Consider the following 14,822-nt stretch of genomic DNA (forward strand, 5'->3'; position numbering starts at 1 on the left):
CTCAAAACTGGTGAGGTGGACAAAAATTGCCAACGTGGAAGCTGAGAGATCCTAATCATCGGGTGTAATCCTACATGTGTTAAACCACACTGAATTGGCGCCTTTGTATGAGACAAGCCCCTTTGTATGCAATTATCTTCTTGTTCTCCCCCTAACACCACAGTATAAACTGTAAAACCTCTACTGAGCACTTGAGCTTGACCACAGAAAATGGTCACATTACATGCAATTTTAACTAAGGCCAGTAGTACTGTAGTGGCTAACTCTAAACGCTCTGTACATTTTCTAATGCATGGAATGTTGCTGGAGCCAGGCTGGAGCGATTTCCTCCCGCAATGTCCATCCAGTCGGCCGATTGGATGTTTTGCAGGATTTTGTGGTGGAGAAATTCACTTCTGCGTGGGACAGTGATTTAGCATGGCTTTTTCACTCATTCCCTCTGGCATTGAAAGCTCTCATCACGAGTTTCCTTTAAGCTCCGGAAAAGCAGCTATAGCACAGAAAGCCAGATGTGTAGAGTTAGACCCGGAGTCTTGTTGCTTGTCTTCCTCCTTCATGGAGAGTGAATTATATGGCTTGGTGTGTTTTGTGGGTTGCTTCAGATTCTTAAACTGCCTTGTTACTAAAACATGTATAGGGCTCTAGGAAATCTGTTTTGTTTTGTTCCAAATTCTGTTTTATTTTTTCACAATTTTATTTTTTTATTTTTTTGGATTCCATTTTAAATTGTAATGTCTAATCAATTTGATTCTTAAAACTATTAACAATGTGTTAATTTATTAAAGTTTTAACAATAACTCATATTTCTTTTGAATCTTATGAAGTATGAAATAACAGCTATTGGTGAAACATAAAATAAATTACACAATCAAATACAGACCTATGGTAATTATAGCTAAAATCCTACCCCCAAGCCTAAACCTTACCCTAACCCTACCCCTTCAATACAATGTATATTTACTGTAGAGTTGCATTATCAAAATACTTTAAAAACTGAAGAAAAAATGTACCTGTGTTCGAAATAGCCCCCTATACCCTTATTCATTATTCCCTACATTACTCTACTAATATAGTCCACTTGAAGGAGGGAATTTGGACACTTAGAGCACCGTTTTTGCATTGCTTGCTGTTTAATAATTATTTGAAACTTAGCAAACTGACAGTTCCGATAGTAAGATGAAAAGATTTATCTTGAACTCTGTCATCATGGAAACTAGCATAAACCTTAATTAAACAATTTTATAATCAAGTAAAAAGGAAATTATACCTGTCCTGTGTGATATTACGCTGTAGCCAAATTGGACCAGTGGGTTGAAAAATGGATAGATGGATGATTCAGCTGCGAGCTCCATCTTCTGGCGAGACACGGGAATTCATTCGGTGCGACCGTCACGTTGCATTATGGGTATTCTCTAGCTGTTGAGCGTTGTACACTCGTTATTGCGCTGCATTGTGGGATTGAATGAGTGCTCTCGATAATGGCCACTATGGTTTCGGACTGGCTATTCCCTGAAATAGTGCCCTATTCATGGGGGCAATTTCAGACACAGCTCTTGACTAGCGGATTCAGGTGTGTTTAATTGGGATTGGAGCTCAACTTTGCAGGACAGTGGCACTCCAGAAGCAGAACTAGACACCACTGTTCTAACTAAAGGCTAAAATACACTCCATGACTTTTAAAACCTGAGCAGAAAGATCCAGCCAAGTCCATATGGATGCGGTCTTGGGTTGTAGACGCGGTCAGTAATGGACTCTAGATTACAGTGGGAGTTAGAGATGAGTGGCATAGTCAGTTGTTTTATATGTGCTGATGAGTCAAATATAGAGGCTAATTTGTTATGCGTGTTCTGTTAAATTACTTTTGTATTGTTATTATATTTGTAGCCTATTGTATTTTATTGCAAAACTGGTAGATAAATGAAAAATTGGCTCAAAATATCAAACATGTTTTTCATGTTTTGAATTCTGTCAACTCCAAAAACTGCCCAAAATCTGCAGACTGGCGCAGACGTTCAGAAAATCGGGACAACAATCTGAGCAAAAGCCGTGTGGTGTATTTCAGCCTGAAATAAACTGAGGGGGGGTTCTTTACATGCCATTCATTGGTATCTTCTTGTCTAAAGTGTGTTGTAAAGTAAACTAGACCATATGCCAGTAGTCGGAAGTCTTTCTGTGGAACACCAAGCAGAGGTTTATTGCATGATGGCATGAAGTAGATTGGTTCTGTAGAATTTGGGGGATTTTGCAGCGCAGTGAGACAGATGTTTCTGGTGCGGAAGTCAATGACAGAATGAGCAAGTACTGGAATTATATAAATGTTGTCTGGATTTATTTATCCGGGAAACACTGCATAAAGGTTTCTGCCAGCCCAAATTGATCCAAACATTATTTATGTGAGATATGACTTAACATAGATTTGATGGGAGTAAATGGTCATATCATTAATGAAGCTTTATGATAAATATAATACCTAGATTTTTACATTATCTGAAAATGTAAGCACTGCTTGTCTATGCAGAACTGTCCACCATGATACTAGGGTACTTTGAGTGGTTTTCAGAACAATACCTTTCAAAAGTTTGGGGTCGGTAAAATGTTTGTTTTTGTTGTTGTTGGTGTTGTTGTTGTTGTTAATGTCTCTTATGCTCACCAAGGCTACATTTATTTGATCAAAAATACAGTAAAAACAGATATATTGTGAAATAGTATTACAATTTAAAATAACTTTTTCTATTTTAAAATGTCATTCATTTCTGTGATGGCAAAGCTGAATTTTCAGCAGCCATTACTCCAGTCTTCATCATTCTAATATGCAAATTTGGTGCTCATGAAACATTTCTTATTATTACCAATGCTGAAAAGAGTTGTGCTGCATAACATTTTTGGGGAAACCTATTCAATGATCTGAATGATTTGAGGTTTTCTTCATGTCTGTTGCAGTAAACCTTAAAACAAAGGATTAGACGTTTGTTAATTAATAATTACGTGCTGATGAAAATGCTGTATATGTTGTAAATAAACATTATGATATGGATTACGCTATGTATTTTTGTATTTCAGATCCACACATCAAAGTTAGTGGTAAGAGGGACAATGTGAAGGAAGCTAAGGAGAAGATCATGTCTGTCCTGGACACAAAGGTGAGCATGTCAAGTCAGTTTGGGGGATTCATATTTCATACAACATTGTGCAACACAAATAAACCATTAGTTTTATTTGAGGTGATGAAACTTGAAGATCCTGAGAGGAACTATGTGGAGCTTGACATCAAGAGCTTTTCATTTAGCTGTAGAATGAATCATGGCTTATGGGGCGAAAAGAAGACAAATGCCAGTGCCCATTGCCTGATACCATTGGTTGACTTTAAATTTACCATGAAATCAATATTGTCATCTCTTGTTGTTGTTTTTTATGTGCCAACAATCCAATCAATTCCCGTTGGGCAAAATCAAGTCCTGCCCTACATTTTTTCTTGTTTGAGAAGTCATTTCAATCAAATACTTAACAATAGGGAAGAAAAGACTATCGCAACTTCCATTTCATTGGCCATCAGGGGCAGCCAACATCTGCGGCATCGGCATGGGCTGTGCCAAAACATTAGGGATTGTTGTAGAAATCGCACAACTGATTCAAGACTACATCCATTCTTTTGGTAATTAGTGCCAGACATAATGCAAAACATCCACCAACACCAACTGAAGAGTTTGTTGTAACATTCCTGTAGATTTGTGAGCTAATTCACTCAAACGAATGACGTGAAATGGGAAATGGTGTGTAGTGACATCTCTCTGTAATGGAAAACTGACTTGGCTGTAGCTCATAGATATAATTAGATAAATGTAGGGCAAAACTTTTGACAAAAAGGCTTTGTCATTTCACCATTGCGATATTTTAGAGAGACATCAATTTTTAAGCTTTGACAATTTTAAACGTTTCAAGTATTGTTTAGTATATAAAGTGTTTCATAATCTTGCCCCCCTCCACTGCATGGCTTTTTTCAAAGACGGAGGTAGTACACGGGCCTCTGTAAAAAGGGACTGTGTGATACCATTTAGACGCACCACTTTTGGACAAAACGTATTGTCAGTAATAGGCGGTAAACTCTGGAATAGCTTGCCCCTCCAGATAAGAGAGTGTCCTACATTCAATACCTTCAAAACTCACTTAAAACAGTGGCTTCTAGAAAACCAGAGATGTACTCACTTTTAACTGTTATATATTTATTACCCATACACTTTCACTGTTAAATTAAATGCAATATAGAGGTGGATGAACAATGTCTTTGTTATCATGTATTTTTATTCTGTTTGTTTGTTTTGTCCATGTATATTGTTTTGTTATAGTGAATGAATGCTGTATGATTGTTGCCTGTCTGTATGTTAGTTTTTATGTTACCGGCCTAGGGACTGCAGATGAAAAGTAGTTATTTTTACTAATTCTGGCATATTTACATGGTGTATTTTCATACAGCAATGTTCATGAATATGCGTGGTCCCTATCAAATAAACCAATAAATAAAATAAATAAATAAATAAAAAATCAGACTGTTACATCTTTAATGAAGCAGCTCAGAGGGGCGGGATCTGTTTTTCTGTATTTAAAAGTGAAGAAATTTTGTTCACTTTTAAAACACATTAAATGTTTTAATGTTGAAAGTAAAACAACTTCCTTGGCTTAAAAAACACTGCAGTGAAACTAAGCAAAATTAGTCAAACATGGCACATTTTAACTGCACCAGCCAAGCAATTGTCATTGAGATAAAGGAATAAAAAATACTGTAAAACAGTAATATTATGTGATATTATTACAATTTAAAATAACTTTTTCTTTTTAAAAATTTTGAAATGTAATTTATTCCTGTGATGGCAAAGCTGAATTTTCAGCATCATTACTCCAGTCTTCAGTGTCACATGATCCTTCACAAATCATTCTAATGTGTTGATTTGCTGCTCAAGACGATTTCTTATTATTATTAATGTTAAAAACAGTTGTGCTCCTTAAAATTTTGTGGAAACTGTGATTAAAAAAAAGATACTTTTGAAAGTTCTTTGCCAGCCAAGCAAGTGTCATTGAGATAAATGGGAATGCTAATGTATAAATGATGGCATAGAAATGACACATTTCACCTTTAATGAAATAGTGAGTGCTATGGTACCGCAGTTAACACAGTCCGACTCTTTTGTTTCCTCAGAGCAACCGCGTGACTCTAAAGATGGACGTCTCGCACACGGAGCATTCGCATGTCATCGGCAAAGGGGGAAACAATATCAAGAAGGTGATGGAGGACACGGGCTGTCACATCCACTTCCCCGATTCCAACCGCAACAACCAGGCTGAGAAGAGCAACCAGGTGTGATTCTGAAACATGTTCAAATCTCATTTCACTCTATTAATCAACAGAAAATAATATAATCGATTACTGAAATGTGTGCATAAATAAACATTAACATTTTTAGCATTGCAATATTATTTTAAAGCAATTAAGCACAAGTTTGTATTTACATAATGTGTACTGGTATGTACTTTTGGATTTTCTTGTAATTGGCATTATGCTTATTAGAAAATCAATACTGTAGTACAGTATTTTAAGTAAATTATCATAATATAAAGTTCAATACAATAAATAAATGAAACAAAATATATATAAGCTTATTTTTAAAGCATCAGGATTATTTATGACAATTAATACAGCACTGCAACAAAATCGCACTACTGTTAAATATATTATGTGCATAATATATAAACAAATATATGCTTCACTTAAATTAATTAAATAAATAAATACACTACATTCAAAAGTTTGAGGTCTGTAAGATTTTTTATGTTTTTGAAAAAAGTATTTTGCTCACCAAGACTTGGTGAGTATAAAATAAAAAAATCTGTATTATTGCATAATATTGTTACAATATAAATCAACTGTTATATGTTATTTTATAAAATATATATATATTAAAGTAATTTATTCCTGTGATAGCAAAGCTGTATTTTCAGCCATCTTTTGTAACATTACAAAAGTCTTTACTGTCACTTTTGATCAATTTCATGCATCCTTGCTGAATAAAAGTATTAATTTTCTTTTTTTTTAAACAGTGTATATACAAATATAATAATAGTATGTATATTTATTAATTATACTAAATTATGTATCATTTAAAATTATATTCTTGTTATTTTGGAATAAAAGATGACTTGTACATGTTCTTGGCAGGTTTCGTGAGGTTCACCCAAAAGAGGTTCAGGTTCTCAGGTTCTAAGAAATCAGTTTTAATTTCTAAAATGAAATGTGTCACTGAGCTACTGTAGGGAGGTTCAGCAATAGGGATAAAGACTAAGTTATAATTGGATGCGAAACATGTTTTCAGACCTGATGAAGTGGGGAATGTGGAAAATGAGCAATGACATGGCACTCCCTCAGTGTGGGCTCATGTGTTGGGTTTAGAGTGGCTGGTACTTGCTGACAAGTGAATGAGACCCAGCTTGGCTAGAATGAAGAAATCTCACCTCCTAGTGGTGCTCCTATGATAACATTTGGCAGAAGGGTATTTTTCATTCTTAAAGAATTAGTTCACCCAAAAATGAAAATCATTTACTCACCCTCATGTCCTTCCAAACGCATGACTTTCTCTTCTTTTCTTTGGAAAACAAATGGAATCAGAGGAACAGAGTGAATTTTAAGCTGATTTTTTTTTTTGTGAAAATATTTAGTGCTTAAATAGATATAGTTCACCCCAAAAAAATAATTATCCCATAATTTACTCACCCTCAAGCCATCCTATGAGTTTCTTCTTTCAGCCAAAAAAATAAATAAATTCATAACTGCTTCATAACTGGAGTGAGTAGAGCCTGAGATTTTGAAGCCCAAAAAATCGCATCCATCCATCATAAAAGTAATCCATACGGCTCCGGGGCGTTAATAAAGGTCTGCTGAAGCGAAGCTATGAGTTTTTGTAAGAACAATATCCATATTTGTAATCTATATTCACTGGCTTCTGGTAAGGGTCGTACGCGAGCCGAGTTCCGGCGGAAGAATGACCTCTGACCCGACACATGACATAGGACTTATGAGTTGACGCCTCTCACGGTTCAAACAAATAGGGCTGGGCAACTCCTCCGAAATTTCTCTTTAAAACTTCTCGTTTTAGACTTCTTTTTCTTGACCGGTGTTTTGTTCTGCTCTATCCTCTGCACTTCGTCATTACGTCATGCATCGGGTCAGAGGTCACTCTTCTGCCGGAACTAGACTTGCGTTCGCCCGTTACTGGAAGCCAGTGATTATAGTTTATAAAGTTATAAATATGGAGATTTTTTATTCGGACATTTATTAACCTCCTGGAACTGTATGGATTACTTTTATGATGGATTCGCTTTTTTGGGGCTTCAAAATCTCAGGCTCTACTCACTCCCATTATAAAGCTTGGAAGAGTCAGGATATGTTTTAATATAATTCCGATTGTGAAAGAAGAAACTCATACACCTAGGCTGCCTTGAGGGTGAGTCAATTATAGGATAATTTTCATCTTTGGGTGAACTATCCCTTTAAATCTTCTTCTGGAATGAATAAAAATGCATCAAAATAAATGTATGTATATCTCTTTTTATGTATTTATATTTATTTCTACTCAGACCAGATGCATGATGTTCTTGAATCCAGTTCCTTGTTCCTGGTATCTTGTACTTCATGAACATACTTGTGACTTTCTCGTTCCTTTGTTGCAGGTGTCCATAGCCGGCCAGCCAGGAGGAGTGGAGGCCGCCAGAGCCCGAATTCGGGTAAATAAACTTTCATAATACGATTACAAACGTCTGTGTTTTTCTGAGATAAGCAGGAAGTAGAGGTGGGAGGCTGTTATGTATCTTGGTGGAAGTTGACAGGTATGGCGGGTGTTAACGTAAATGATTTTTTTGGATGAGATAAACACATTCCTCAGCATCCCAACGGTAATCCCAACAACACAATAAGTAGCATTCATCTTTTTCAGGAATGTATGTTTCTAGTTGAGCATCTGGTACTTGAATCAGACCTGCCTGCCCTCTGTTGGTGTTTTATAACCATTACTGCCGCCACTTTCCATTTCAATGCCATGGACACCTTCTTTTCACCCGGCTGTACAGACAAAAGCCTTTTAATGGGATAAAACATAAGGAATAAGAAGGTTGTCATTTCAAATTTAAGCATTTGACACTGAAGGTCTTGACCTGTAATTGAGTTTTACGGATAAGACCAGCATTAATAATGGCTTGATGCAAAACACATGCTGCCAATTGAAGCTGGTTTGAAACTGCAGTTTTAGTGATATCTTGACTGTTTGGCCGGGTGTCGCCTGTGCGCTCCTTCTCTGTCCAGACTCTCTCCTCGGATTTCACCAGTGCACACATGCTTCCTCCTCAGAGAGAACCAAGAAAAACAAACCAAAGCATTCAGGCACAGCAGGCTTCCTTAGTATTTGCACAAAGCCCAAGCCCCAATTAACTGGAGGACGTTCTACACCAGAATCTATCATAAGCCTTCACTATTGTTTCAAAAAGCAATTTGTATGAAATGAGCACCTTTGAAAAACCCAAGCCGCTCCATTTTTTTATGTCCACAACATATAAAGTTCTGTGGGTAAAATGTACATTTGAGGGAAGGATGTTAGTGGGGCAGCCTCACTTTTTCTTTTCCTCGTTCGCGTGACCAGAACTGCTGGGAATTCTTCTCTTGACCACCTAATCATCTCCATTTTTCCTCTTTTCTCTTTCAAAGATCTTCACCCACAGTCGTTTTTGTGCTTTATTGTGCCGTTACGCCCATGTGAATGGTATAGGGCGAGCATAATTCTCACACTTAACCTCGAGTTTGACCGTGTGCAATCTCTTTTAAAGCCAACTGAGATTGTTGTGGAAGTTTTTGCAGAATCTCCTCAGACGTTGTCCAACAGTCAGCATTAGATGATTCCACTTTTTACTAAATCTTAATGTTATATAAAGGTCAATGACAAATAACAGTGTCATCCATTGAAACTATTATAAAACATTTAAAAAATCATTAAAACATTTTTTTTAAAACTCTCTTGCCTGGTTTCACAGACGAGGCTTAAGCCTAGTCCCAGTCTAAAATGCATGTTTGAGCTGTTTTAACTGAAAGCAACTTGCACTGCCATATCTTAGTGCCATTGTTTTGTATCAAGATGCACACCAGTAATGTTTTTTTCTAAGGCACATTTATAAAAGCTACTTAAATGACCTAATTTAACTAAGGCCTGATCCTGGCTTAATCTAAACCCCATCTGTAAAACCAAGCCTTTTTGAAAAATGTTATACTATTTTCAAGAAAAGTTTAAATGTAAATGACAAAAAAAAAAAAAAAAAAAAAAAGTCATGAGGTAAAAAAGTATAATTAAGTAAACATCAAGTGAAAAAGTAATGTAAAATATATATATTTCAGAGTTCAGATGCAAAAAAATATTCTTCTAGAATAATCATTTTTATCAAGCTCGTATATTTAAGTTCAGTAATTTCACTTAAATGACAATTCATAGGTAATTTTCTTTGCCATTTAAGTGAAATTACTGAACTTAAATATACAAGCTTGATAAAAATGATCATTCTAGAAAAAAATTTAAGATGGCACTTAGAGGCTTTTGCATCTGAACTCTTCATATATATATATATTGCCTTGTCATAAGAAGGTCAAATTATCTTATTTTCTGCACCTTGGCGGACCAATGTTTTTCAAATATTAATAAGCATTGTTTTCTACAGAATAATAACAAAATATTATTCAATTTCAATCTTTTAAGGAGGTGTTTTCTTCATTATGATACCAAGTTCCATCACCCTGACATTAAATATCAAAATTAATCTTAATTCAGAAATAAAAAACATGTTGATCATAGAAGAGTTGTATTAAAATGCTCGTGTGTGAGACCCTGTGTGTTCACCATGTCCCAACTCTAGATTAAACCATTTAAACATTATCCCTGCTTTCTCAGAGGAGCCGAGTTCATTCCAGTGGAATGATCCACAGAGCATCTTCCAGGCTCTCTGGATGTGTGTTGTCTGTGAAAACACAGGGAAAGCAAATACAGAAGTTACTGATTCTACAGAAGGTCAAAGGAAAGCTCAGACCAATTGTTTGTAAAAGATCGGAATACAGCACTCCCCTCCAAATTCTTTATTAACAATAATCAAAACAAAAGCACAGGAGATTTTTGTTTGGAAAGCTCCGCTCATAGCCGATGCATAAGCCTTTGGTTAAAAATAACCATGCTTATGGTTTTAATAGCTCAAGAATGAGGGGAACCATTAACAGAGATGAATGATTGGAATTCCAGAGCTCGCTCCATGACGGATTCCCTGCTCCCAGCTAAAGTTGAACCCAATAACCAATCCTTGTCCTTGACTGTCCTGACCACATCTGAAGGGGCAGAGAATGTCTCTCTTTTTGGCCCCCGGAACAGAACATGATGGTGAGCGAAGCCCCCACATATGGGACTGATCAGAGCTGCATTTTTACGGCTTGGCCATTCATTCTGTTTACCAATTCAGTTTGGTGAGGCACTGTTTGCTGGGCTCTTGATGACCCTAAATCACAGTGGAATGAAGAGAAATAATAGTTTATGCTGTTTTATTTCTGAAGACTTCATGGCTTGAATGTCGGCCAAATGCCCTATAGTAGTTACTGTAATTCTGACCAGCATTCATTTAGAGCAAACCATGTTGTTTGCTTCTAAAGCCAAGCACACACTATCCTGTCACCCTGACTCGCATTTATTATTTATTGTTGTTGAAATTATTATGTGCACAACTACTTGCAGACTTTGTGCATCAGTTACAGTCACTCTCCTCCTCAACTTAGCTAGAGTCATACAGCCAATCAGCAGTTGATTCTTGAAGCCTTTTCAACTTTTTAAGCTCTTCCTAGATCCCACTTCCTGCAGCTTTTGTTTTTGCTCTCTCTTCTGACAATTTCATTGAGCATTGGTCATTGCTGCTCTCACGCTAGTCGGGCAGTGTGGAAACCTGAAGACTGGTCAGCAGATTTCAAACCAGTTTGAAATTTCTGGTAGCATCTGCAACTGGTGGCATGTCTTACAAGTGCTGCACATTAACATGGCACTTAAATAGTGTGAGTTTCATCTGTCGAAGTGGCCTGATGGTTTGAGTCACGGCACAGTGATTAGTTATCCCTTGTGAAAAAAAGAAGTATCATACTTCTAAAAAGAGTGGAAATAATATACTTTAAAATAATATACTTAAGTGTTAACTGAATATAATGTCTTCGGACACTTAATTGCATGTTATTAAATTAAACGTCTGATAGATTAAATGTATATAAAATTCAATTATTTCAACTTAAGAGTGATTTTTGACCCACTTAAGTTAGACTTAAGTACATCATTATCCCCTGGTTTCACAGACAGGGCTTAAGACTAGTCCTAGACTAAAATGTAAGTCTGAGCTGTTTCCACTGAAATAAACTTGCACTGACTGATCTTAAAAATATATCAGTGCCTTTTTAGTTTTAAGATGCACATCGGTAATGTTTTTTTCTAAGCATGTTTATAAAAATTACTTAAATGTCCTAATTGATCTATGGTCTAATCCTGGCTTAGTCTAAGCCCTGTCTGTGAAACCGGGCCTATATGTAATTTCATAATTACTTTTAAAGTCTTCAAAATATGATTAAAGTGTACTGCTGAATGTACTGACAAGATTTTAAGGTAAACTAACATATACTTCAGTGTAATTCCAATCGAATCTTGTATGTCATGCATTTAAATATAATTGTTATTACACATTTGTAATGAAGTTGCAATTTAGTTTATAGTAAAAAAATATATATTGTAAATGTAATATTAAATTACATTTATAATTTATAATCACAGTTATAATTATAATCAAGTATTTTACGTGCTATAGTGTGTTAGTCAATGCATCAAATTAAGTGTACTTCTTTAAATTATTATATTATCTGCAAGTACATTTGGTTACACTTTATTTTAAGATTTAACTATACAGTACTGATTAATATTAATTAACAACCTGTACTTAGGATTGGGATTTTTTAGGCTTGTAATTATGCATAATTTATTGTTTACTATAGTAAATATATGTAACAAGGACACTGTAAAATAAAGTGTTACCATCCAGTTTTTAAATATATATATATATATATATATATATATATATATGACTTGAAGTACATTAAAATTGTGCATTCAACACTTTTTCACGAGGGACATCTTGAGCTGTTGTGCTCATGTGGGAGATGTGGGTTTGAATCTGTTCTCCTTCTCTCTTTCCCCATGATTTCCTGATTATTCTATCTCTCTGTATCAAAAAGTTTCAAAAGTCTCCCAAAAAAGAAATGGCCTTTTGAACCAGTGTAGATCTGCTGATTAATTACCCATAATCCTTATCTGTCTTCAGCTGAAATCACAGTCTCGATAATTCAGATATATAACATTAACTGATGGTTTTATTTGTCTTACTTCAGGAGTTACTCCCGCTGGTGTTGATGTTCGAGCTGCCAGTCATAGTCCAGCTGAACCCTGACCCCAGCTCTCCTGCCATCCAGCACATCTCCCAGACATACAACATTTCTGTGGCCTTCAAACAGAGGTCCAGACTCTATGGAGCGACAGGAGTGGTGCGGGGCTCACAGAATAATGCTGCGGCCGTGAAGGTGAGACGCTCATACATGGGGCATTATCTTTTTTCCCATTATTTATCATTGGTCATTTGGGAGGGTTGTGGAGATATGTTATATTGCGCTTTTAAGTCGGAATATTGTGTTGTGACATCTAAGATATGTTAAGTCCTGTTTGTTTCTTAAAGAAGTTAATCACGAAAATAATGTAATATGTTTATAACTAATACATTTAAAATTAAATGGCTGCTGGCAATGCTTTAGACCGAGCGTCTAGTGTGGGTAGAGCCTGTTATTCTTCCCAAGGAGAATCTTCTTCAATCTCTGGTCTTGAGGAAGAGTCTAGGGCTGGAGTTGTCCTGTGGGCTATTGGCTATGCCTGGTATGTGTTGAGATCTGGGGTGAGGAGGCCGTGCCAAAACCGCCTACGAATAGGGCCAGAAAGGAACCCCAAAAGAGCCCCTTTGCCTTTCCTTTCTTCCCCTAGTTTTATGGCGTGCTGAAAGAAACTCCCAAATCTAGGCCATTCTCAGGGTCGTATATGCCAGATGGAAAATCAAGAACATAAAGAGGTTCTTGTTTACTAAAACATGCTCCATTAGTGACAAAAAGTCCCAGTCGTGACTCTTTTAGCATGGTGGTTAAATTTGACTTGAGTCCGAAAAAGTGGTCAGTGAGGTATTGGTTAACATGATTTCACCAAGTAAAACATGTTCCTGGAACAACATTCCAGTCAACCAATTAGGTTTGAGGGACAAGTTTACAGTTAATGTCAAGTTTAGGCTTACAACCAGGGTTATGTGCTTCTACTTCAGTGTTATTCACCTATAATTTCCCTCTGATGTTAGGGATAAGTTATGATAGGGTTAGGTTTAAGGGTAGGGATAGGGTTAGGACTTTTCAGAGAGAAATGTTGTTCCAGGATCAACACAATATGCTAATTCAGGAACATGTTTTACTTGAAATCAAAATCACGGTGACCTGAGGTATTTACTCTTTCATTCAAGGTCAGAAATGAACTTTTACATTAAAGGGATTATGTTTAATCTGGAATCGATTTCCTGGGGTATTTTTGACCTTTGTAATGGCAATATTTATATCTACCTTATTAAATGTATCTTTGATGGCTTCTATGTCATACTTAAATTTAACCAGTTACTCCAATTACCGGTAATCAGAATACTATGGACTGTTACCGATAAAATTTGATCAACATCAACAACTTTACACTGCAAATGTGGCACAGAAGCTGAATCTTGCTTGGCATTATGCATTAGAAAATCAAGACTTAATATTGGTCATCTTAGTAGCATGAAAAACAAAACGATTACTCAAAATGGGAGTAAATTACAAAAAGTGAGCGAAAAACATTCCCAATCATTGAAGTGGCCAGTGACTTGCGCATTCGAAAAAAAATGCTGTCATAATTAATGACGCTGTCTACACTGCACAATGAATCTCTTACTTACATCATATCTTTATGATGAGAGAATTTGTGAGAGCGCAGAACTTCGCCGCCATTTCAGTGAATTTTTTCACCGGTGACTATTCTAAACGCCTCTGATTGATTGAATGAACAGTTGTAATGTATGCACTTTAATTGTGTACAGGCATTTTTTTGTCCTCTTCTCTTGAATTTTGGTGGAGTTTTTGCCCCAAGCCCCTGTTAATTTCCACAACCGTCTCGTTGCAGAGGGGCACAGCGGTGTTACTAGAGCACCTCGCGGGCAACCTGGCCAGCGCCATCACGGTCAGCACACAGCTTGACATCGCACCCCAGCACCACCTCTTCATGATGGGCCGCAACGGCAGCAACATCAAGCACATCATGCAGCGCACAGGAGCCCAGGTCCACTTCCCAGACCCCAACTGCCCGCAGAAGAAGTCCACCGTCTACGTGCAGGGAACCATTGACTCTGTGTGTTTGGCCCGTCAGTACCTGATGGTGAGAGATGTTTTGTTCTTTATTCCAGTGTTTCTGTCTTTCTTGTTCCACAGCGTTTGTGCTACTGACAAGAATGACTAGAATGGGTGAAAAAATTGAGTGCAGTGAATCTTTTTTCTTTTTGCTGTTAAATTTTTACTGTGAAAGAGACAATGGGCCCTATCTTGCACCCAGCGCAATTGACTTTGTACACCGACACATGTATCATTCCTATTTTGCACCCGCGCACAGCGGACTTTTCCCTCC

At 36.7% G+C, this 14,822-nt stretch overlaps 1 protein-coding gene across 2 annotated transcripts in view; it reads left to right on the top strand.

Moving 5' to 3' along the window:
• The window catches only part of bicc1 (BicC family RNA binding protein 1), a 103,785-nt gene that overhangs the window by 61,099 nt on the left and 27,864 nt on the right, over nt 1-14,822 (top strand). For both annotated transcript variants that reach the window (XM_079851682.1, XM_079851683.1), the window contains exons 4-8: nt 3,061-3,140; nt 5,192-5,350; nt 7,717-7,770; nt 12,479-12,667; nt 14,325-14,576. In XM_079851682.1, coding sequence (XP_079707808.1) covers nt 3,061-3,140; nt 5,192-5,350; nt 7,717-7,770; nt 12,479-12,667; nt 14,325-14,576 — 734 coding nt within the window. The remainder of the gene's footprint in view (nt 1-3,060; nt 3,141-5,191; nt 5,351-7,716; nt 7,771-12,478; nt 12,668-14,324; nt 14,577-14,822) is intronic.

The sequence above is a fragment of the Squalius cephalus genome (assembly GCF_949319135.1).
Source record: "Squalius cephalus genome assembly, chromosome: 19".
NCBI lineage: Eukaryota > Metazoa > Chordata > Actinopteri > Cypriniformes > Leuciscidae > Squalius > Squalius cephalus.